This window comes from Bicyclus anynana, chromosome 19, assembly GCF_947172395.1.
Source record: "Bicyclus anynana chromosome 19, ilBicAnyn1.1, whole genome shotgun sequence".
In the NCBI taxonomy this organism is placed as follows: domain Eukaryota; kingdom Metazoa; phylum Arthropoda; class Insecta; order Lepidoptera; family Nymphalidae; genus Bicyclus; species Bicyclus anynana.
Window position 1 is genome coordinate 5,966,919 of NC_069101.1, and position 24,567 is coordinate 5,991,485.

The window sequence follows — 24,567 nt, forward strand, 5'->3', positions numbered from 1 at the left end:
CGGCTACCTGCAACCCGCTTGATGTGATCAGTCCACCTAGTGGGGCGGTCGACTAACACTGCGCTTTCCGGTAGGGGTCGCCATTCCAGCACCTTGGGACCCCTCTTAGAACTATGTGCCCTGCCCATTGCCACTTCAACTTCGCGACTCGTTGAGCTATGTCGGTGACTATAGTTCTTCTGCGGATCTAATCATTTTTGATTCGATCATGCAGAGAAACTACAAGCATCGCCCGCTGAGTGATTTTGAACCTTTTATGAGGGCCACAGTTAGCGACCAGGTCATCACTGGCAACATACACTGTTCGAAGACTCGTCTCTATAGGGTGATAATATAACGATCTGGCAAGTGTTCGAAGACTTTAAGGTGATAATATAACAATCACTACCAGATGTTAAAAATAATGACCACGACGGCTTAATGTTGTACTCTTCTAGGCTCGGGGTTGTAAACTTGTAACACCATCAACTTCCCAACTCCCGGCTGAGAATATCTTGGAAGAAAGAAAAGGACGATACTTCATAACCGGACCTCGAATCCAGGATCTTGTGATCCAGAGCATCGACAAGTTGTCTATATGTTGTCATGTCTTAGATGTGACCGGTGACTTTCCTTCCAACTAAAAGAAAAGGCTATTTTTATTCTTTACAAGTTAGCCCTTGACTGCAATCTCACCTGATGGTAAGTGATGATGCAATCTAAGATGGAAACGGGTTAACTTGTTTGGAGGAGGATGAAAATCCACACTCCTTTCGGTTTCTACACGACATCGTACCGGAACGCTAAATCGCTTGGCGGTACGTCTTTGTCGGTAGGGTGGTAACTAGCCACGGCCTAAACCTCCCACCAGCCAGACCTGGACTAATTAAGAAAATCTCAATCTGCCCAGCCGGGAATCGAACCCAGGACCTCCGTCTTGTAAATCCACCGCGCATACCACTGCGCCACGGAGGTCGTCGCTGTGACGTAGTTGTGTACCTATGACAATAGTCAAGTCAAGTCAAGGTGGGTACCAAAAATTATCGGAATTAATAAAACAACAGACATTGACCAATTCTATAATATAATTATTAAAATTCACAACTCAATACCAAAACCTTTTTTAATTAGTTCAATTTCACCTGGAATGTAGGCACTTTAATAATACAATAAGTATTACAACTACTTACATAGAAGGGTTGATTGCCCATGCAATCCTAAAAATCACAAAGTTCATAAATATTTACATAGATTAATAAACTTTTTGGTGTTATAACGTAAATGAGATATAAAAACATTGATATAAAAGCGACCAAATAATATCTAACGGGAAAGAGCGCATATAATTATCATTTGAGTCCGCAAATATACAGGATATCCCGTAAATATTACGACATACTCTACAGGGTTATAGCTGACATGAATACCTACTAAAATAACGCAATATACGAGTATTATAGTAGCCGAAATTTTACGGTTTTTAAGTTATATTGAAATTGTACTAAGGGTGTCTCCTCTGCAACTTTGACCTCGGCATAGAGGGTCATTCTGGAAGGGTGTTTGGGCCTGAGTATCAGTCCGGGCGCCCCCGATATCGTGGGTTAAAAAATCCACATTCGGGTGTTTATGAAGACTGTTGTTAGTATAGGCTACTACCAAAAGTGGGTAGCCAATTATAGTCTGTGGTGGTTTGGGAAGATATGTATGGTTTGGTGAAGAGGTCTCCGAGACTGGCTACGCAGTGCCTATGAAAACTAGAGGAAAAAGGTCGGTGGCGGACTTTTTTAGTTTGTTAAAGGGACAGTATCTAACGCAATCTTTAAAATTCTGCTGCGCTCTATTAAATCAAAATGAAAGAATCCTCGCTTATGACTACTCTAACATAATTTACAAAAACAATTAAATGTAGGTACTTTGATAAATCGTGGATGGATTTTCAAATACACATACAACTTCTAGAGGGAATTTTATTATTATTTATTTTTAATTGATTTTAATTTTAATGCTGATCTAATTTAATGTCACTTTACAAAAAATAAAATACATTTATTATAAATGTTAAAATAAATCTTAAATATGTTTCTCTTTTATCTAATGATCTAATGTATTATCACACTTCGACTTTACATACTAGTTTTAGGACATTTCATTTTATAATTTTATTCCTGAGACTATAATCTAATTTTATAAACTTCATAACAAAGTTTTGTTTATTTGTAATTTTATCTATGTTTTTATTTATGTATTATTTCACATAGGTACGTACATAAATAATTAGTATTTTTTATTTATATGTATAGATAAAATATCGTAATTTTATATAACAACTTGGTACAAGGTAGCAGTTAAAATAAGTATTGACCCCGGCAATTGAGTTGAACAATATCCAATAGAAATGAACAATATCAAAATCCAATAGTCCTTGAAGTAGGTAGATGTTTTAGTAAAAAAAATCATTATATTAACAATTTTATCAAATAAATATAAAAAATAGGGGAAAAATACATAGGTATTTTACTTATCTTCAAAAAAATTTAAACAGTCCGCAAGTAGATACTATTCAAGCGTATTGTTTCGATTTTTTTGATAAGAAGTATATTTTTTTTCTATTGCATAAGAATCGAGATTTTTATCATGATTCATGATTTTTACCTACTTACTAAATACTGCGTTACTCACGCAATGTTTGTCTTACCTATCGCATTTTTACAATATCATCATCACTTAGCATTCTTTTTATTTATATATTATCTAGATTAACGTAATGAATTACATCTCTTAGATTTTACAATGTTTTGCGAAATTTAAGCAATAGAATAAATATATATATAGCTACTTACAATATCATTTATGTAGGTAGGCAAAGATTTTATACTATAGATATGTTTTAGCGCGTCGAAACTGAGGCGGTCAAAAGTAGTAAAGTAGTCACATAGTCACATCGTAAACAACGAGTTATTTTAAACAAAACGAAAATCGGTTCTCTGTAAAGTCGGTTTACTGACGATAGTTGAACGTGACAACGTTATAAGAAAATACTGATGGAATGGTTGCATTTTTTAAAAGAAAATGTTCGTTTTTCTAAAATAATAATAATCTTCATAGACCACAACATTTCTTGTAAAAAAAGTTGGCAACCCTAGAGCTAGGAAACGAAGCATGACGTCATACTTTTTCGAGTGTGCAGCCGGCTCCATCGAATTATAAGACGTTGGCACGTCAATAATACCTAAATATTGTCTGCAATGTCGAGTTTTTGCGGTGTTTGGCAAGATACATTTACCAACTACATCTACCGACCACCTGTAGGTATATATAATGCATGTAAATAATTGATTGATTGATTGATTGTTCTTTGCTTTGGAGTTCTTTGCGATGATTTTGTAGACGCGTAACATAATATCTAATAGTAGAAAATCTTTGTAAGTAGGTATATATCTTTACGGACCAATTTTTATTAGGTAATATCTTACTTAACAATAAAAAATAAATGATCTAAACAATATTTTGTACATTCAAATATTTTGTGAATTGATTGATAAATAATTACCTGGCTAGCAATATTTACATATTATTGAAAATGTACCTTGGAAGTCAAATATTAAAAATAATGCGATCAGATAGGATAACGAGAAAATAAATCAAAATCGAAAGTTTTCCAAGGGTGTATTTTAGACGAAGAAGTTTTTTTTTGGTTATCAAGCAAAAAATCAGTTTATTTTAAAATAGGTAATTTACAAAAATACATGTTCGGCTTCGCATGTTACTCTTAAAATACATGGAATGAACTTCCGTCTGTGGTTTAATTGCATAATTACAAACAGGTATTGCATAATTCTCAGACCAATTATTGTATAGGACCTGCCTCGCTAGACGTTACTTTTCTGTCAAAGTATATGATCAACGATCTAATGCGATTATAAAAACTGTCTGTATAGAATCGATGTTAAATAGTTGTAATCGTGTTCGTCGGTTGAAGAGCTCCGCAAAAATACGTTTTTGTGTAATTAAATTGTGTAAAACAACGGGCAAAAACTTCTAGTTTAGTATAAGATATATACCAAATCTAAGCTCATTTTCCTCAGAAAATGACAGACAATTTTGTTCGTGACTATGAGTGCGATACAGGTCCTTCTATAATTGGTCTGAGGCATAATTGAAATTAATAAGGTTCTGTAGTAAAAGTATTTACTTACGGAATTACCTATAAGTTTTGAATAATGAATTAGGTAGCTTGTTTAAATTTTTTTATTAGGTCTATTAACAAGTCTTTAAAATAAACTTTCCTTCCGTTCTCCGTTTTCATTCGCAGTTTCGAATATAAAAAAAATTAGATAATCAATTAAGTAAATATTAACGAAACCATTAAATACGAGCACAGCTCAGGATTTTCGGATGATCTTCACTGTATATCAATATATAAAATATATATTGGTCCAATACGGTGTGAAAGCAAAACAAACAAACTTACTTTAGCGTTTATAATATCACTGTGGATTATTTTTTTTATTAATGCAATTTATCCAATGAAAGCGTGTATGTCGTCCTCTCTAACACCAAGAGTTTTTAACAAATCTACGGCTGTGTGCGTGAACTCAGTAGGGCCACACACACATGCAAAATGTTGCTTTTCCGTAGACACAGAGTCTTTGGTAATAACTTTGGATAGAATTTCACTTTTTATTCTTCCTTCAACTCCCGTCCACGATGGACTGGGGTTTGACAATATGTGGATGGTGTTTAACCTGCAAAAAAAACAATTAAAATACATTTAATACGTCAAAAACCTATAAAACACACACAATGAAATATCATTGAAACAATTTATTAATGAAATAATATTTATTGTCATGCACAAAATTAACCGCATTCAATATCTTTATTGGAACCTTTTTTGAAAAAAAAATATTGAAATGAAAAAAATGCATTCAAATATCAAAAGCTGAATCGGCTAAGTAGTTTTTGCGGAAATCACATGAGTACAAACATTTTTACATATACAATATTACAGTTAAAAATATGTAACACGTTTAACATTTACAAAAATATGGTCCACTTAGTTAATTACTTACCTACAAAATAATTTTTTTTTCGTAGGTAATTCCCTAAAGTCTAAAATTTAACTCTGCGTAGGTATGTGCGTTTGAAAGAAACATAATTTTTTTTTAATGTATTTTACCTACGAGTTTGTACCTCTTATGTAAAGTAAGATACTGAATGCATTCCGTATCTTTAAAAAATTATAAAGCTGAAGAGTCTGTTTAATTGAACGCGCTAATCTCAGGAACTACTAGTCCGATTTGAAAACTTCTTTCAGTGTTAGATAGCCCATTTATCGAGGAAGGCTATAGGCTATATATTATCCCCATATTCCTACGGGAACGGGAACCACGCGGGTAAAACCGCGCGGCGTCAGCTACTGTCGTAATAGAACGCAAATCGTTATTCAAACAAGAAAGTATGATCAAAGAGAACAGAACTCTCTCAAACAGGTAAGTACCTACACAGAAAGCAAATTTAAATGAAAACTCAAAGGAAAATTTACCTCTCGTCTTGCTCCGATATTTCATCCAAGTTCTCTTTAAAGAGAATATCATCCTCCGTCTTGTTAAAGAATAGCAAATGCACACGTTCGCTGGAATAAAATAGTATATAAGAAATAATAAGTACCTATAATTTTTGCTCTAAGTATAAGCGCAAATATAAATATAAAATATGGTCTTAAATATATAAAACGTTTAGAACAGACAACTTCTTTAACTCGTTTACAAGTATTACGACGTGTAGATAAGTGTACCTATACGAAGTTGAAGAAGGTTGTATGAGTAGCAGAGTTTTTGTGGAACACTTTATCGGTGATTTTGTAGGTACATAACGTATCTAATAGTATAAAATCATTGATATGAGCTATATTACTCTCAAGTTACATGAAACTGCTACGCTGTAACGATTCTGTAGCAATGCTCTTATACTTTTAAATTACATTGCTTATTTATAGAGGTAAACAAAATATAAAATAGCGTGTCACAGTCACAGAACAAGTAACAAAAGATTCTATTTCCATGTTTACCTAAAGTTATAGTGTTTCACAAAAACCTTTTGAATACGTGCACAAGGCAATAACGAAGAAAAATACTTTAATGTTTTTGAAATTGTCCTATAGGTATATCTATACTAATATTATGCAACTAAAGAGTTTGTTTGTTTGGTTGAACGTTCTTTCAGATAGCCCATTTATCGAGGAAGGCTATATATTATTCCCGTTTTCCTACGGGAACGGGAACCATGCGGGTGAAACGGCGTCAGCTAGTTAATATAATAAAAATTTTAATAAAAAAAATACAACCGACTTCAAAACCTAAAAACGTACCCGATAAACTAAAAAGTGAAAAATAACATCATAATATTTTCTACCTGCTGATCAGTATGAAGGCGGTGCTAAGCCGGTGATGTATTAATTCAAGCCATGTGAGAATATCTTATAGATTTAGATTTTGCAGACAGTGTTGTTTCATGTGGTCCTGTCAGAAATGGCTTAAATTAAGACAACACCGGCTAAGCACCGCCTTCATACTGATCAGCAGGTAGAAAATATTATGATGTTATTTTTCACTTTTTAGTTTATTGGGTACGTTTTTAGGTTTTGAAGTCGGTTGTATTTTTTTTATTAAAATTTTTATTATTTTTCCATTTTTAGTGTAAAATTTCATCACAAACGAATACATCAGACCCCTACTGCCAGTCACAACCCATCTTGGTATAAAATTCTCAGTAATACAAATTAATCAAGCCCAAGCACAAGGTAGCTACCGTAAACCGTTAAGGGGTTCCCTTAATTGATCTTGGTCTTCATCATCAGACCCCTAATAACAGACACAACTCATCTAGGTCAAAAGTTCTCAGCAATACGAATAAATCAAGACCAAACACAAGGTAGTTACTGTAAACTGTTAAGGAGTTCCCTTAATTGTCCTTGGTCTTCATCACCAAACCCCTAAATGACAGTCACAACCTATCTATGTGGAAAGTTCTCATTAATACAAATTAATCAAGCCCAAACCCAAGGTAACTGCTGTAAATCGCCGAGGAGTTCCCTCGTCTGTTTTATGGCTCCATCATCAGATCGATTTTAAACCTTCATAAAATTGTAGTGCTTAAAAGTACTAAATGGAAAAGTATACGAACACACTAGACAGATATATAATTTTCGAAAGTTCCCCTCAATTTCTCCAGGATTCCATCATCAGATCTTGACATGATGGCAATGGGACCAAATGGGGACTATACCGTTTTTGAGTAATCGGTGTACATACATAAAAAAAAAAAAAAATACCAACCGAATTGAGAACCTCCTCCTTTTTAAAGTCGGTTAAAAATAAATGTTAAAAGACAATCGTAGGTATGTATACTTATGTATGTATGTTTTGTATGTGGTTACGAGTACGTGTGATGTTGTGTAGTCATTGCTAGTTTATATTCTGACAACACAAAGAAAGCTTTGCACTTAAAAGCCTGCGTATAGACAAGGGTCCGACATGTAGACGATTCGTGAAAGAAATAATATAAACTGTGACATGGATTCATACAACTGTCATTATATATTATACGTATGACAGCTTTTTTGAATGTACCTACGTAGGTACTGGAATAGAGATTGGAGTGTTATATATCTGTGTTAATAATGCATGTATCTGCAAAGAACCTAATTTATTGGTTGATTGATTGATTGATTATAATATGGTAATTGGTAGGCGTCCACAGATCCGCAATTTACGCATCGAACGCATCGCATCAAACGGATTTTTCATTTTACGGTACATGAAATCCGTTCGATGCGCATGTATGACTTTCTGTACAAAGAATACTAAAATCCGTTTGATGCGATGCGTTCGATACGTACTTGTACGATGTAGATCAGTGGACATCTATGTTTATACGGACGTAAGGGGAGAAATGTTTATTTAGGTTGTAACTAGCTCATAAGTTTTCTAATAACATAACACTATTAACATAGTCACATAGTATATTTTTAGTAATGGTTAATTTTATAAACGAATTTTCATTTTTAATTATTCTACAAAATACATATAAAAATTAAGCCTAACCATAACACAACTCAAAAACCACTGGTTGGTTTTACTGTGCACTGGTATTCTGTATATAAAGTATTTTGTCTAAATATCCAATTTTTTCTACAGGACAGGCAAAGATCGCTATCCATACCGCCATTTAGCCATTTCCAAATCTACATATTATTACTTACATACATATTATTATTTACATACATATTATTATTTACATATTAATTAGATATATGTAGTTCAATTTCTAATTATTAAAAATATTTTGTAAAATAATCAATATTTTACAAAATATTTGGAACTTACCATCTGGGATTAGACCTGACGAGCATGAATTTCAATAATCCTAACATGGGTGTGATGCCGGTCCCTGCTGCTATTAAGTACACGGTTTTTACTTGTTTTAACTGAAACAAAAACATTGTTTTAACTCAGTTAGCTCCACACTCTACATCGTAGACAATTCAGTATGGCGAATATGGCACAGTGACAAACACTTCTTTTACATTTTATAGACTTTTTAAGAGCGCGCAGCACGTCGGTACGATATGGATAAAATTCGAAGCGCAAACCAGACGCCGAATTATGACTTTCACGTGAGAAGCACGGAGCTATTGACGCGCGACGCAAATTTTATGACGTGAGCGCAAAAACCATTTTTACCTAATTGCAAGTAAATTAAACAACATAACGAAAAACAAAATGGCCATGTTCAAGATATATACCTAATTTTCTATACAAAACAAAAATTTAAGGAAATAAGTTTGCTTTTCCTGAGATTGAAAGCAAAATGTGAGCAAAATATGTATTTTTCAAAAAAAAACTATCGAGAAAAGTTTTACAAATTGTGTATTTTGTATAGTCATAACGAAGCTGACACTTTGAAATATCATTTACCCAAATATCAGGCTCCTAACTTTTCCAGAATCTGAGATCCAGAACCATTTGTAACCACCAAATTACTTTATAGATACACTAGCTGACGCCGCGCAGTTTCACCCGCATGGTTCCCGTTACCGTAGGTATACGGGGATAATATACAGCCTATAGCCTAGCCTTCCTCGATAAATAGGCTATCTAACACTGAAAGAATTTTTCAAATCAGTTTCAAGTTGTAGGAAGCCGCTCGATGCCGTTGTGTTTGGAAGTCCATGCAAGAGGCCTATGTCCAGCAGTGGACGTCTATCGGCTGATAAGATAAGGTAAGGTAAGGAATATTTTTTTAAGAATAAAACCGAGGTCGATATCTTTTGAACTTAATCTAATCTAAACTACCTCGTCTAAAAGGTTTTACAACTTTTCCGTAGACTTTTCGAACTCCATTTCGGTCGTAAAGTTCAGAATTAAATTGAGTCACGAAATCTGCTTTACGTAAGCAGGTACGTTAGGAATACGTGATCGATGTTGATGTTAAAGCCATTTTAGTTAATCTGTAGGTAATTTGCCGGGTGTATGAACTGGTCAACTATCTCGTTGTTTGGTTAGGTCATGCGGCTATATGGTATTTTAAACTCTCTGGTTTTGGAAGTACTGTAGTTCCCAACAGAGAGGCCTGGGTTCGATTCCCAGCGTGGGTCAGTTTAGGATTTTGCATTTCCTATAAATCTGGTATGATGGTAGGCTTCGGCCATAGTTAGTTACTACCCTAGCGGCAAAGACGTAAAAATCCGGTAGATCGTAAAAGTGATTTAGCGTTCCGGTACGATGCTGCATAGAAACCGTCAGAGGTGCGGGTAGAATAAGCCGACTGTACATCGAGCGCCTTTTATCGCAAGTCGATCCCGCCAACCGATTGGTACCCCTATCTAACTCCCCACTCTTTACAGAAACAAGTCGCGCCATCTGACGACATATCCGTCTCAGACTACTATTTCCTTCACTTGTACCTTTTCCAAGTAAGCCTGGCTCCATTTTAGACATCGTCACTTAACATTAGGTGAGTCAAAGGGTTTACCTCTCATTGAATAAAATATGTTGTTTCGGACCTTGCGGTTCCTGGTTCAAGTCCTAGGTCTAAAATATTCAGATTCTCTTTCTTAGAAATTGTCAGTAACATTTTGGGGAGGGTGGTATTTATTACACCCCCGTAACTCAAAGAACACAAACATTGGTCCCGGTGGATAACACCTGATATACAGAATCAAACTTGATCAACCACCATTGATGCTAAAAAGTTGGTGGTATTATACCCCGGTGCCTCATCCTTACTCCTTACAGAGTCCTTCTTCTCCTTTTCCTCATTCCTCTCTCCTATAAAGAGGGAGGTCTGATCATAATGAGCCATACAAATAGGCTAATATGTATGCCAGTTAGGAGATTAATAGACTTAGGCGTCTCAGAGGGCTTCCTACAAGAAAATGAGAAAATATTTTCGCCCAAAATAGGCTTAACACAAACATTTTTCCGCGATATTAAGCTTAACCGCAAAACAATTTACTATACACAGATAATATAGAACAAAACCTTGACCTACTTTATGACTGACTACTTTTAAAACAGCTGTATCTTTTAGTCAGACATCGAATAATTTTTTTAGCAGTTTTCTATTCAGTAAAATAATAAAACTATATCAAATAATTTTCACACAAATAAAGTTCATATGCAAATACTTGAGGTATTAACTTAGGTCTCCGGTTAGATTTTGAGATACCTATTCCCTTCTATATGACCTTCTACTCGTAGGTGATTGATATCTATCTAATATCATTATCAGCTGATGGACAGCCTCGACTCGCATGATGTCGTCAGTCCACCTGGTGGGGGCTCGACCAACACTGCGCTTTCTAGTGCCGGGTCACCATTCCAGCACTTTGGAACCTAAACGTCCATCGGCTTTTGGAATTATATATAACGTACAAAATACGAGTAGGTACGTACCTATTTGTAGGTAGATAGACATATAATGTTAGTGTTTTAAAAGCAACTACGAGAGAGAAATTAAGATTTCACAAAACAATCACCCGAGAGCATACAAAATGGAATTGCTATTTCGTTTCAGTTTTCCCTATTGGACGGTGGTTGTTGGGAAGGAGGCGAATAACATTATACAGATAAATTAGCATTTAAACTGGCAAACTGGACGGCCGCTTGTGGTTATAAATAATTTAATTCACTGAAATAGGTAACAACGACTTTTCAAAACAACAGTATAATAAGCTCGTAATTTATGAAAATACTCGGGCGTGTACCTACTAATACAGTTTGGTGATATTGTAGGTAATTTCTGGATCTACTGAACCAATTTTGAAAATGCTTTTACTAATCGAAAGTCACGTTATTTGTGAGTGTCATAGACTATATGTTATCCTTGTATTCTCAGGCGAACGGAAACTTCGCGGGTGAAACCACGAGGCGTCAGCTACTTATTCATATTTCGTGAAATGGTCATATTGTGCAATTTAAGATACCTTACTTACTTATAACTTACTATCCTCTAAACAAAATCAGATATGACTGAATTATTTTCCTTTTAAAAGTTCTAAAAACACACATACATACTCGGGTAAAAAAGCCGTGACAGCTTAATTGTCTATAAAAATGTCTTATCTGTCTTTATTTTTGACTTTGTTAAGGAATTCCACGCGGACGAAGTCGCAGGGATAATCATAGTCATAGTCATATTTTATTCATAAATGTTCATATTAATCGTCACAAAGATAGTAGGGGTAATACGAGTAGTGGTCACCCGTGACTTCGTCTGCGTTGAATTTCTAAACTACAAAACCGACAATATAGAAATAATTACTGGACAATCCTTCAGATTGACCTATGAAACCTGATACGTTCCAATACAACAGTCAAAAGCACCAAAGTCACCATTGTAGGTTCACCACGCTTACCTAGGTACCTAGTTTAGGTAGGATAGGAGGCTCTTATTCTTGCAGCTTCAGTTTTCATAAAATGGGAGTCTCATAGTAGCTCAGAATCCGTGGAGCATTTTTACAATTTAATTTTTAAAAGTTAATTTTCCGCAAGTAGCTTCATCTTGATGAAACGCTCAACTTTTTTATTTACGAAATTACGTAAAATACGAAAAAATTTTATTTTTTTCATCAATTACCTTGACATGAAAAGTAAGACTAACGATAAAAGAAAAAATAAAAATGTTATTAAAGTGTTAACACAAAAGTTTTCGGAGTAGGCACTGGCGATGATTAAAAACTTTCGCGCAATGTGGCTCTTGAAAAGCAACGTCTTTTTCATGCAAACTTTCCCAATACAATTTGCTTTAAAAGAAAATTAAGGAGGACTTTCACGCTATCGCAAAGGGCTAACTTGTATTATGAAATTGTTGTACGAGAAAATTAACAAGTTTGGATTAAAACTGTGTACGTAACGATTAAACTACTGGTAGATAGAGTATAAAAGTTAAGGTTAAAGATCGAAGCTCATTAGAGCTACCCGGTACCCGACCCGCACCGCCTCGCCTCAAGTGGTTAGTATTCTTCGTATGGCTTGCGCTCACTACATCAACTCCGTACCATCAGCGAAACGCCTCGCTACTACACTCGCGGACTACGAGTGGACAACTTGTTGACAGCTCCCTGTTGGCATACTTGCCTCACGTGAAATAATATACATTTCCTTTCTTGATGAATACTTTTTACCAACAAACAAATTAAAAATGAGGGTATAAATCACTAGTCATTTCACACCTAATGATCTTAAATTAATGAAAATAAATTTCATTAATAAGCTTAGAACAATTAGATATGGTTAATGTATTTTATATAACATTTTATAAACAAACCATCCATACACAATTTAAAATAAATAAGTTATGAAATGACATGTGTTTTCTACCTTCATTTCTGATTTCTTAGTTGGTAAACTACTCGTCAAGAAAGGCTGTAGTATACTTAGAAATTCGTTGACCACGCGAGGTTCAAGTGGACAACGTGGCGTCCACCCATGGTCTGCCTGTCGACTACAAGTGGACGCCTAGTGACGAGGCGGTGCGGGTCGGGTCCCGGGTCTAATGAGCTACAACCTTTGTACGTACGGATTTATTAAATTCGAAAAATTCATTACCTACACAAACTATTTTTATGACCCACTAGAGGACCTTAGGACGCGATTTGGAGCTGCTCCAATGCAGGGCCTGTAGCCACGTGGCATGTCGATTCTCTATCTATAAACGCTAACGCATCGAAAACTAAAAAAAGTGTAAGAGAATGACAGATGCGATCGATAACTTGATCACGTGACCTGTCGATAACGAATATCGTATCGAAATACATTTTTTAGCACGCCTTAGTGGACGCACTGTTATGACTTTCTGTACAAATAAAACTAAAATCCGATGATGCGATGCGGATCCAAAAATCGGACGTCTGGAGTCTTGACTTTACAAATAATAAAGAAAATATAACAATGGCATTGTTTTTGTCATTATAACTATTAAAATAAAATATTTTCTTACCTTTCGTAACTGAAAGTTTCCATACGGTCCTGAAAGTGTGACTGTATCACCAGCCTTCAACTCTGCTAGGTGCGGCGACAGAGCGCCCGCGTCATACCTCTTCACAGTAAGCTTCAGCGCAGACAAGTCGCTCCCAAAGTGGTCCCAACTGTCCCCGACCGGCGTGTAAGAGCGGACGCATTCCTTGTCTGCGATAATAACAAAACTTTTAAGCCTCTCGTCTCTACAAATCCATTTAAGGCATAGGTTCCCGACTCTCTTTGAGAATATTTCATAATGCGCCCAATTATTTATACTCTTTAAAATTATTGCGTAATTACCAGCATAATTTAACGACCCACTAAACTGAAGCGCCAGGCCTTATAGGCGAGGGGTATGAAGATTAGAACCACCACACTCGTCCAATGACGGACGGGACAATTTTTAATGGAAATTTTGTAGAAAATAGAATAGTTAGACACAGTACCTTCACATATGTACCTACGCTCACCTCTAGACTAACAAGGCAGTATCTTAATGTAAAATCTTTCAGTTCAATTGTCATCTAATTATTTAAATTTTTACACTTATAATAAAATAATTTTTGAGAGTCTTTTGTTAGACTAGGACTAGGATCTATTTAGCTATCTATTTATTTATCTATGACCCTTCTGTACCATCTCAACGCTCATCATTCCGGGTTGACTCTAGAATCTCTAATGGAACCTCTGAAAATCTTAATCGCCCACAAGAGGACGTTCACGCCCAGGTTGAGAACCTATGACTAATGTCTCTTGGATCATTCAAGTTTTGGGACGAGTTATAGTTTACGTACATGATGGATGAAATCATAAAGGGTCCGTTCTGAAGTAAGGCTGGTATACCGCAGTATAATTGATATTAAATTATTTCCGGAAGACAGTTTGCTATTTTTTTTAATTCTTTACAAGTTAGCCCTTTACCACTATCTTATCTGATACAAACAATATCCTAATACTTTCCCTATGGGTTATTTAAGGAGAAGAAGAAGAAGAAATACATTATTGCACACAAATATAAAGTAATAAATAAGAACATTAAAACAATTAATAATCTAAACTTAGCATGCAAAGGCGGCCTTATTACTATAAGTATTTTCTACCAGGCAACCCCAGTCGAGAGGACTTGCGAAGAAAGAGTGGGAAGGTGCAATACATTTTATACAAATGTTATACATATACAAATACATATATTATTTACATATGTATTACACATACATACTAAATATATAAAATATACTACTTATATATGTCTAACAATAAAACAAATAATTATAGTGTGATAAATTAGTTCAATTCAACAGAATATATTGATTTTTATGAATCTTGAGGGAAAATCAAGTCAATATCAACTAATTAATCACTTTTTATACATGTATACAACAAAAAAAAAAATTAACACATGAACGTTTTCTACACGGAATACCTCAAGTGTTCAGGGTTTAAAGGGTTTGTTGAATCAACAAAATCGCTGAAGAGGAACGAGAAAAGACGACATTCGACATTTTCGTAATTCCTATACTCCCACTCGCCTCTTGTTGCTAAGTGCTCTTCGTCTCTAATTACAATTTATGTCTGAAAATAACTCTCACCGCAATATAATTTAATATGAAGATAAAAAGATTTCCCCCAAGAAAGCCTAATTTCCTTAAAATCAAATGTAAAATAAGTTTAAAAATATAAAGAGAATAATTATTATCTTCACGATCTTTTTAAGCTCATCTACTTTTTTGATAAGGAATGGAAATTTTTGGGCAGAATTAAAGATATTTGTAGGTAGAAATTATCATGGCTAAACTGTATCTTTGTTATTTTCCAGTTGCCACTTTGCGAATCTCTACTGACCATTTGGTAACTTGTTAACATATTTAGCTATGGCTATTAATTACGGAAGAACTCAATCAGACCTGAATAATTTGGCTGGTGGGAGACTAAGGCCGTGGCTAGTTTCCACCCTACCGGCAAAGACGTACCGTCAAGCGATTTAGCGTTCCGGTACGATGTCGTGTAGAAACCGAAAGGGTGTGGATTTTCATCCTCCTAACAAGTTAGCCCGCTCCCATCTTAGATCGCAGCATCACTTACCATTCAGGTGAGATTGTAGTCAAGGGCTAACTTCTAAAGAATAAAAAAAACAAACCTTTTGCAGTCACCTAATGGAAGCATATCTAAATCACATTTTGCGAAAATCAAGATATAGAATCTTACCATCCACTTTATGGTGCACCCGCACATGATGTCCCAGAGGTACTATAACAGGTCCAGTTGCGGGACACAAGGCAAGCAGTGTCGTGTCGTGAGAGACCCGCTCTACGTGCATCACCCGACACTCCACCGACCGAGGCGAAGATATGGGCACCGCTGCTCCGTATGTCGTCTCCCCGACGTTCTTCCACACTTTGCTCGTTGCTTTTAATGCAATAACCTTTGAACAATGATCTCAAATATATAATACATACAGGCAGTACGAGAAAGATCAAATGGATGGGCATCGAACTCTAGATCTGTCAGATTTCGGTTCAGCTCAGTCTCTCAGTCGCAAAGTACTTCATACATTTGTAACCGAATATTTTATACTTGCAGATGTTGAAGTTATTATTAAAATGATACTGACTGACCAATCATATTAAAACAGCATTCAAAGATTACTTGGCGAGACTTCTTTTTTCCTTAAAAACAGGTAAGCGCTTGGCTGTCATCTCATTCGAATTAATCTGATGCAGTCTATGGAGGTAGCTCACTAAATTTGAATGTGTAAAAGTTAACCCTACCCGTGCAATCATGATTAATGTCCAAGAGATACTTAGACCGCTGGTAGAAGGATAGTTTCACTGGCAAATCTACTACTAGCCAAATTACTTTCCTTAAATTTTTTTTAAGGACAAATTTAAAATCACTACTTTGGTGCTGCAGGTTCTTAATAGAGAGCTATCGAGGCTTTCATTTAAGGATAAAGTAGTCTCATAGTACATTTGAACGCATAGCTGCTGAATGAATTTTAAAATCGATATCAAACATATTAAGTTACTGAGATATCATAATAAAGTAAAAGCATTACCTTACTCGTGAATACAAGGATGCGAGTGAACGAAGTATTTCCAACATTCCCTTTCAAAGTGAGCTTTGAGTGTACCCGCTCAAATTCTACACGTGAATTTCAAATAAACTCGTCAGTTTCTAAACATACCTTCACTACAAACTAAACATAAACAACCTAATTTAAGATTTATGAGTTTAAGCTTGACATGTTTATACAAATATATTATCAGAGAATTCGCAACAATTTTCATATTTTGCAATCCTCAATTCAGTTATTACATTTTATATTTACATACCTCTATCTTCCCACTTTCAGAAAACACTCTCAATTGTAAAGGTTCTGTCAGTTCCTCCTCAGGTATCAGCTTGATCGTCCTGAGCCATCCGTTTGTAGCCACTTCCACGAAGAGAACACCGTTAGCAATCCGCGCAGAACCTCCCGGATTTACCAACGGGCTTGTGTATATTGAGATAGTTAGCTTCGTAGAGGTCTGGATCCAGTCAAAGCGTAGCGGAGAGGGCGAGTCTTTCGACTTGTCCACAGACTTCACTGGACTCGACCCCGCTCGACGGCTTATCGAAACAGGCAAATCGCTCGACTGTATTAAACTTTGCATTATTTTACTCGGCGGACTACTTTTTACGTTCTCCTCGCTTTTCGCAGTTATTTTCTTTCTAACCGGCGTTATACAATTCGCTAGGTTCTCCATAGATTTCCTTACTAGTTCCTGTGCTTTAGACGGTTCTCTGAGGCGATCGGATTTTGGGGATGGATTCGTTATATCGAAGAGTTCTTCCGCGTCTGGTCTGTCGAAACGGAGTGGTCCTACCAAACATTTTGCTAGAAGTGAGTCATAGTTGACCCAGGGATGTACTTTATCGAATAGCTCCGTTGCATCGATTCCCGCGCCACGCATCAGTTCTTCCGGTCCTGTAAGAAACATCGATTTTAAAATCTAAATCAATATTTAATCTTTCACTTATACTACAGCCATACTCTATGTGTACAGTTTACCAACAAACAAATTAAAAATGAGGGTATAAATCGCTAGTCATTTCACACCTAATAATAATTATAATTAACCTGTTTTTAAATCAGCGAAATTAAATCTGATTAATAAGCCTAAAACAATTAGATAAAGTAAATATATTTTTAAGAATATTTTATAAAACAACAATACATAATTTAAAATAAAAAAGTTATGAAATGACATGCTTTTTCTACCCTCATTTTGAATTTGTTTGTTAGTAAACAGTACTCCTCGAGTATGGCTTTAGTATAGTATAAAGTGCTGATATTACCTCCAGGATGATACGGTAAATAATGCGTGATGTTATAAACTCTTCCCCGAATCGCTAACCAGGCGTCCTCTGAAAAAATAAAACGGTAAAAGTGACCATCATATTGAATGAAAAAGTAACCTTTACAGAAGAACAAACACGGACTCATGAATATTCATTGTAATCAATTCTCACAGTGAATTTATTACATAAAATATTTTGTGAAAAAGCTCAAAAAATCTGTGTACCACTACAAAATACTGGAATTGATAGGAGTAAAATTTTAAAGCTTTTAAAACATTTTTTACATGAGTATAAATAAATCTGTTTGGGTTTAATTTAATCGTAATTAAGTGTTCGAGTATATATCTACTGGACAAGACAGTTATGCGAGCTACACACCTTCAGTTTTACTAGCGTAGTTTTAACTGTACCTACAGTTTTATCTAATCATATAAATCATTAGAAAAACAGCATAGTTAAAACTGTACATTTCTTAGTTTTGCCTACACATGGACTGTGTGAATAGATTTAACTGAATTCCACTTTAAAGTTAAAACTGCAGGTGTGTAGGGCGCATTAACTATACTATAGTCTGATAAGTTTGTTGATGATACACCCCTGATATGCAGGCGACGGGGGGAAAGACTGCGCGGGTGTGAAATCGTGCGTGCGGGGAAGTGAAGTGCATCGTGGGTTTCTCATTCATCGCTACACGCCCCCCAGCCCGCGCAGACCATCGCAAGTGTTACGAATGAAGTTGCCAAGCTATATCATAACTGTTTACTCAAGCTTCAAAGACACAATGAGCTTTGGTCTGTACGAATTATAACGAGAGTTTTCTGTGCTACAAAATTGAAAGGGGTAAAATTATAATTTCATTTTGTATTCATTTTCTATACAAGCATTAATAATGTTTACGTTCAATTTAATAGCAATGAAGTGGAGGAGTACCCGAGAAAGTATCTAGACTACACGGTTTAGGTACTCAAGTTTCAAAGATGCACGAGCTTTCTGTTTGTACAAATAATATAGCGAGAATTCTCTGTGTTTGAATCCGATTATTGTGTATAAAGATGGTGCTCACTGCAATATTCTACTGTATAATATTGTATGTACAATATCATATAAGATATGATAATTCTAATGAAACCTTCACGCATGTGTTTTATGGGTGAAGTGTTTTGTATAAAAAATAATTCAAGAACTGCATAAAATAAAAGTTTTTCTAATTGTAGTATTTTTTTAACATGGCCATTATATACCATTTTAAAATGCTCATAAAAAGCCCTTGAATTTGATACCTATATTGCAATATTCTAAAAAACAAGAAGATTTTTTTCATTCAAGTCGTTAGGGTTTCACAGTTGTCGTGTTGGTTTTTTTTCATTTCACCTATCTAATATAATATGATAACCCAATCAAGACAAATCTAACGATATCCTAATTACGTAAAACCGTTTAGCGGTAAAATATGAGGTAATAAAGAATAGTACATGCTTACATACCAACATACATACAAGATACGCGCGAAAAACATAAACGAATAATACCCTTAAACCCCTTAAACCCTTAAAACCCTTCTTGCAGTCGGGTAAAAAATGTTAAAAAAGTTGAAAAAATGGCCAAATAATGCTTATTCCGGCGTAGTTGCAGTTTGTGGGTATACAGGGATAAAATATACACCCAAAAATATGGTAGGTTTTTATTGGTAAAAAAAATTTTAAAAACTGGTTCAGTAGATTCAGTGATGACCCCCTACAATCTCAGAAACTTAAACTGTTTATAATATTAGTTAAGATTAATAAGGGTTAATAATAATTTGCCCAGGAGATTTTTAAGAGATAATAAAACAATATATTTTTTAACTTACTTGAAAAATTCAAATTCAAAATTCATTTATTTCAATTAAGCTCAGTTTACAAGCACTTTTGAAAGGTCAGGTTTATGTCATAATTTAATTTTATGTAATTGTGGTAATAATAGTCAAAAACTTAAAATTCAAGTTACGACGGTTCCAAACGCGCCTTAGTCCGAGAAGGGCCCACAACAAACTTAGCCAAGGTTTATTTATATAACTACTCGTACACTTTTCATCCAATTAACAAATGTAAACAAAGCACAATTTTCTAAAATTCTTCCTGCTAAATGTGTAGCATCTAACATCTAAATTAGCTCTTAAGGAAGTAATAATTTTTTCTAATTTCAACGAAGACTAGTACCGGCGGAAATTATCAAGCAGCTGCGTTTCTGATTCCCATTATCTCAGAGTACGATCGAACGGTAAATCAACAGAGAAAGATCAGGCACTTTCTTGAGTATCTACTTTACTTTTGCTCTTGGTAGGTAAGGTAATGTTCTAACCTAATTTTCCGTGTATTTTATAAACGGAACATTAATTCAGATTCGTAATGGACTCATTAGAAAACGAAATGAACTAAGAAACTAAGTAATATATAGAACAATAATTAAAAACATGAACGTAGTCATAAAATTAATACAAATGAAAAACAACCCTTTTCTATTTCCTTTACAAACGTTTAAGGGGTAGGGTTAGGGTAGAGTAGTGTAGAGTAACGATAGGGAAGAAATGCACAAAGCGATGCTTGATCGGGTCCGCTAGTAATATTTTTTTTTCGTGTTGAGTAAGTGCCGATGGCTCCATGTGGGACCACTACGTCGTCACCGGGAGGTTTGGGCGAGCGCAGAAGCATCGCCTGATGAGACCCGAAGGCTGAAAGATAGAGGACGGAACGACTCTAAGGGCGTCTCCTAAGAGACTCGGACCTCGGAGGGCCATTCGGAAGGGGGTAACCGTGACCTGAAGTAATATTATAGTTTGTATTTACTTAGCGTGTTGTGTGTAGACAGTTCTGCAGGTGTGACAGGTCGCATGCGACCGCCTGTGCCGGCGAGATCTTTGCCGGAGTTTCCCAGCCGGATCCAGTCCATGAGACTGTGGCCGGGTTGCAGCGCGCATTTGTTGCGGGGGTTGCCTGTAACAAACATATAGCTTACTTAACTTAGCTAATGATTTAGAAAATTACAGGTTGGACTTCTTCTGAGAGATCCGATTTGCGAGATTATTTGCTTTATTGGTCGATTTTTGCTTTATTGTTTAAGAAATTAAATATCACGTGTCTCTAACGGTGAAGGAAAACCATCGTGAGAAAACCTGCATACCAGAGAGGTTTCTTAATTCTCTGCGTGTGTGAAGTTTGCTAATCCACATTGGGCTAGCGTGGTGGACTACTAGCCTAACTTCTCTCATTCTGAGAGGTGACTCGAGCTCAGCAGTGAACCGAATAGTTGATGATGAAGTTATGTTTTTCGTTTCGTGTCAATAATCATCAACTTAGAATATAGATCTCATCATCATTATCATAATTAATAAACATTATCTCAGATGATCATAGATTTAGGAGTAGGTATAGGGTACTATAGATCTATGCAGACGATGCACGTCTACTTCTAATGCAGAGATACAATTAAATCACTAATTAGGTAATTATAAGGATTATAGGTACAGCTTGGCAACTTCGTACGTAACACTCCCGTAGATCCGCGCGGGGCGTGGGGCGTGTAGCGTTGAATGAAAAATCCACGACTGATGCACGTCACTTCCCCGCACGCACGATTTCACATCCGCGCAGTCTTTCCCCCTGTCGCCCGCATATCATGGGAGTGTTATCAACAAACTTGCCAGACTATAGATGAGAGATATTCAAATATAATATGTAGCAAAAACGGAATAATATAAGGAATAATTGGAATATTGGCGTTTGGCGTAATATCTTTGTTTGCATTTCATATAATGAAGCCAGATTTCTTTTTAGTGCGCTTTCACCTAATAAGGAAAAGGTTTCAGAAAATTTTACTCGTAGCAAAATTACCGTAAATAAAAGATTTTTTCTCTTTTAATTTTCCTGTAACATAATAACAAAATTTACGCTTCAGAATTTCTTTATTAAGAAATACGAGATCACGCGTGAGTTCAACCGAATTATTTCTTAATAAGGAACCTCCTTGCCTGAATTCAATTACGAAAAGTTAATATGTGTTTTTAGACTGAGAACCTGCGTTAGCCAGATATACTTTTTGGAAGGCTGAATGTTTGTCAGCCTTTCGTCCTAGTATTGGTAAGTAAGGAGTTTGGACCGTGGTGGCTTTGGTGGGTTTCAAGGGTCCAGATTCCTTAATTGTTCAAGGAATTGAGAAATTTTCTAGTTGCCTTAGCTTTATGGAACCGTTCGATAAAAGTTATCTTAAAAAAAAAGTTTTTTTTTTAACTTTTTTTTTATTCTTTACAAGTTAACCCATGACTACAATCTCACCTGATGGTAAGTGATGATGTAGTCTAAGATGGAAGCGGGCTAACTTGTTAGGAGGAGGATGAAAATCCACATCCCTTTTCGGTTTCTACACGACATCGTACCGGAACTCTAAAACGCTTGGCGGTACGTCTTTGTCGTTAGGGTGGTAACTAGCCACGGCCGAAGCCTCCCACCAGCCAGACCTGGACCAATTAAGAAAATAACTTAACTTAATAGTTAACTTTAACGGTGTTTTTTTAAGGGTTGCGGCAAAGCCAAGTAACTGACGATTGGGGATAGGGGATATTCTCTGTCTCTTCGCGTTCTCATTACTGAGGGTCAGACCCCAATCATACATCATGTTCCGCACGATGTCACGTCATGCGGCTCAGCTTTTCCCTCCCGAATGGCCCTCTAAGCCGAGGTCCGAGTCTCATAGGAGACGCCCTAAGAGAGTCATTCCGTCCTCTATCTTTATTTCAGCCTTCGGGTCTCATCAGGCGATGCTTCTGCGCTCGCCCAAACCCCCCGGTGACGCCGTAGTGGCCTCACATGGAGCCATCGGCACTTACTCAACACAAAAAAAACAGCTTTTCGCGACTTCGTGTACTTTTGTATCGAGTGTGATGTAGATTTGATCTGACTGACCGACGCATCGAATTGCATACTTGAGGTCTCTTTACTTCCACTTAGCCAGTAGCAACAACTTGTTCTATTGGGGATATTATGCTGAGGAAAATATAAAAAGAAATTGAAACCTTTGAAAACCAAGCCACAGTCCAAATTCATAATTAGCTACCTTACTTACCTATAGAAGGACCAAAGACTGACAAACTTACACCGTTCATAAAATGAGTCAATCGCAGGTTTTCGATCTATATTGCCATTTGAAGCTTTTGATTTCCATCAGCTCAGTAACTCAGTTTGTAACTAAATTGTCTCCATTAGTCCGCAAGAAAATCAAGACAAATCTGTTTTATTAAGGCTTATCACATAGACAAGGGGAAACTTGCAACAAAAAGTTACTTTGGCAGCGAGCCGAATGGCCCTTTCTCAACTATACACTCAAGCCTTCGATATACTCGTAGAGTGTAGCTAATGACCCCTTTTTAGTTTCCGAAGAAAAGGTCAGATCCCTATCAGGAATCAAACCCTTTTTATATTGTATACATATATATCTATCATCATTATCGACCCATATTCGGGTCACTGATGAGCACGAGTCTCCTTTCAGAATGAGAGGGGTTAGGCCAATAGCTAATAGATTGGCAGAGAATTAAGAAAAATCTCAGGTATGCAGGTTTCCTCACTATGTTTTTCATTCACCGTTTGAGGCACGTGATATTTAATTTCTTTAAAATGCACATGACTGAAACGTTGGAGGTGCAAGCTCCGGAACGGATTCGAACCTACGCACTCCGGAATCGGAAGCAGAGGTCATATCCACTGGGCTATCACGGCTCAAATCAAATATCTATAGATAATACTATAAAGAGGAAAGATTTGATTGTTTGTTTGTTTGCATTGAATTGGCTCTGAAAATACTGAACCGATTAAAAAAATTATTTCGTCGTTTGGAAGCAACACTATCCCTGAATGCTGTAGGCTATATTTTATCCCCGTATTTCTCCGGGAACTGGAACCACGCGGATGAAACCACGCGGCGTCTGCTAGTATACTGTATACTTAAAATTAATTTATGAATATTAGAAACTGAATCAAAATACAAGTGCCAAGTAAATAAACCAATATGATTTTATCATCACACAAAATTAGAAATGAAATTTTGAAAATGATATTTATTTCAAAAGAGTTGAGACAATTTTGTGAGTGCCTTTACATTAGAATCTAACTTACGAAATTAAAAAACGTTTCGAAATTGGTACTCTTACTTGTGACAAACGATTTTAAGTATGTGATTTGAAATTAGTTATAATTAACAAAATTTCGACAAGCATTTATTTTTGCATGAACACACTTTCGCAATAACCGTTTCAGTACGTGATCCTCATTAGCCCGTAACTGTAAATCATTTTATAAGGACTCCTGTTTAATGTTTATGCGGCATAACCTCAAAATGGCCATTAGGAGCCTTCGTATTACTACTGTACCCATCGGTCGTTGAATTAACTTTGTAATAACGGAATTTCCCCTTTTATTCGGCCGTTTTTTGCATAACCTTACATTGATTTTATCTTAGGATGACGTGATGTTTTCCAACCATATTATTAATCATAGAAAAAAAACAACCTTCAGGGGTGTAATTCCCCTATTTTATACTCGTCGCTGTAATATTCGTTTTATTTTCATTCGATTATTGAATTTTTTTTTATTCTTTATATACTAGCCCTTGATTATAATCTCACCTGATGGTAAGTGATGATGCAATCTAAGATGCAATCTAAGCGGGCTAACTTGTTAAGAGTAGGATGAAA

General features: G+C 35.8%; 1 protein-coding gene across 3 annotated transcripts in view; it reads right to left on the bottom strand.

Annotated features, from left to right (window-relative positions):
- Positions 1-1,046: 1,046 nt before the first annotated feature.
- Positions 1,047-24,567, bottom strand: part of LOC112053422 (cytochrome b5 reductase 4) — a 108,679-nt gene continuing 85,158 nt past the window's right edge. For all 3 annotated transcript variants that reach the window (XM_052887264.1, XM_052887265.1, XM_052887266.1), the window contains 8 exons: positions 20,669-20,815; positions 17,841-17,909; positions 16,835-17,469; positions 15,708-15,924; positions 13,483-13,670; positions 8,367-8,467; positions 5,525-5,614; positions 1,047-4,724 (listed from right to left, as the gene is read on the bottom strand). In XM_052887264.1, the coding sequence (XP_052743224.1) occupies positions 4,499-4,724; positions 5,525-5,614; positions 8,367-8,467; positions 13,483-13,670; positions 15,708-15,924; positions 16,835-17,469; positions 17,841-17,909; positions 20,669-20,815 (1,673 nt within the window). In that variant the 3' untranslated portion in view covers positions 1,047-4,498. The remainder of the gene's footprint in view (positions 4,725-5,524; positions 5,615-8,366; positions 8,468-13,482; positions 13,671-15,707; positions 15,925-16,834; positions 17,470-17,840; positions 17,910-20,668; positions 20,816-24,567) is intronic.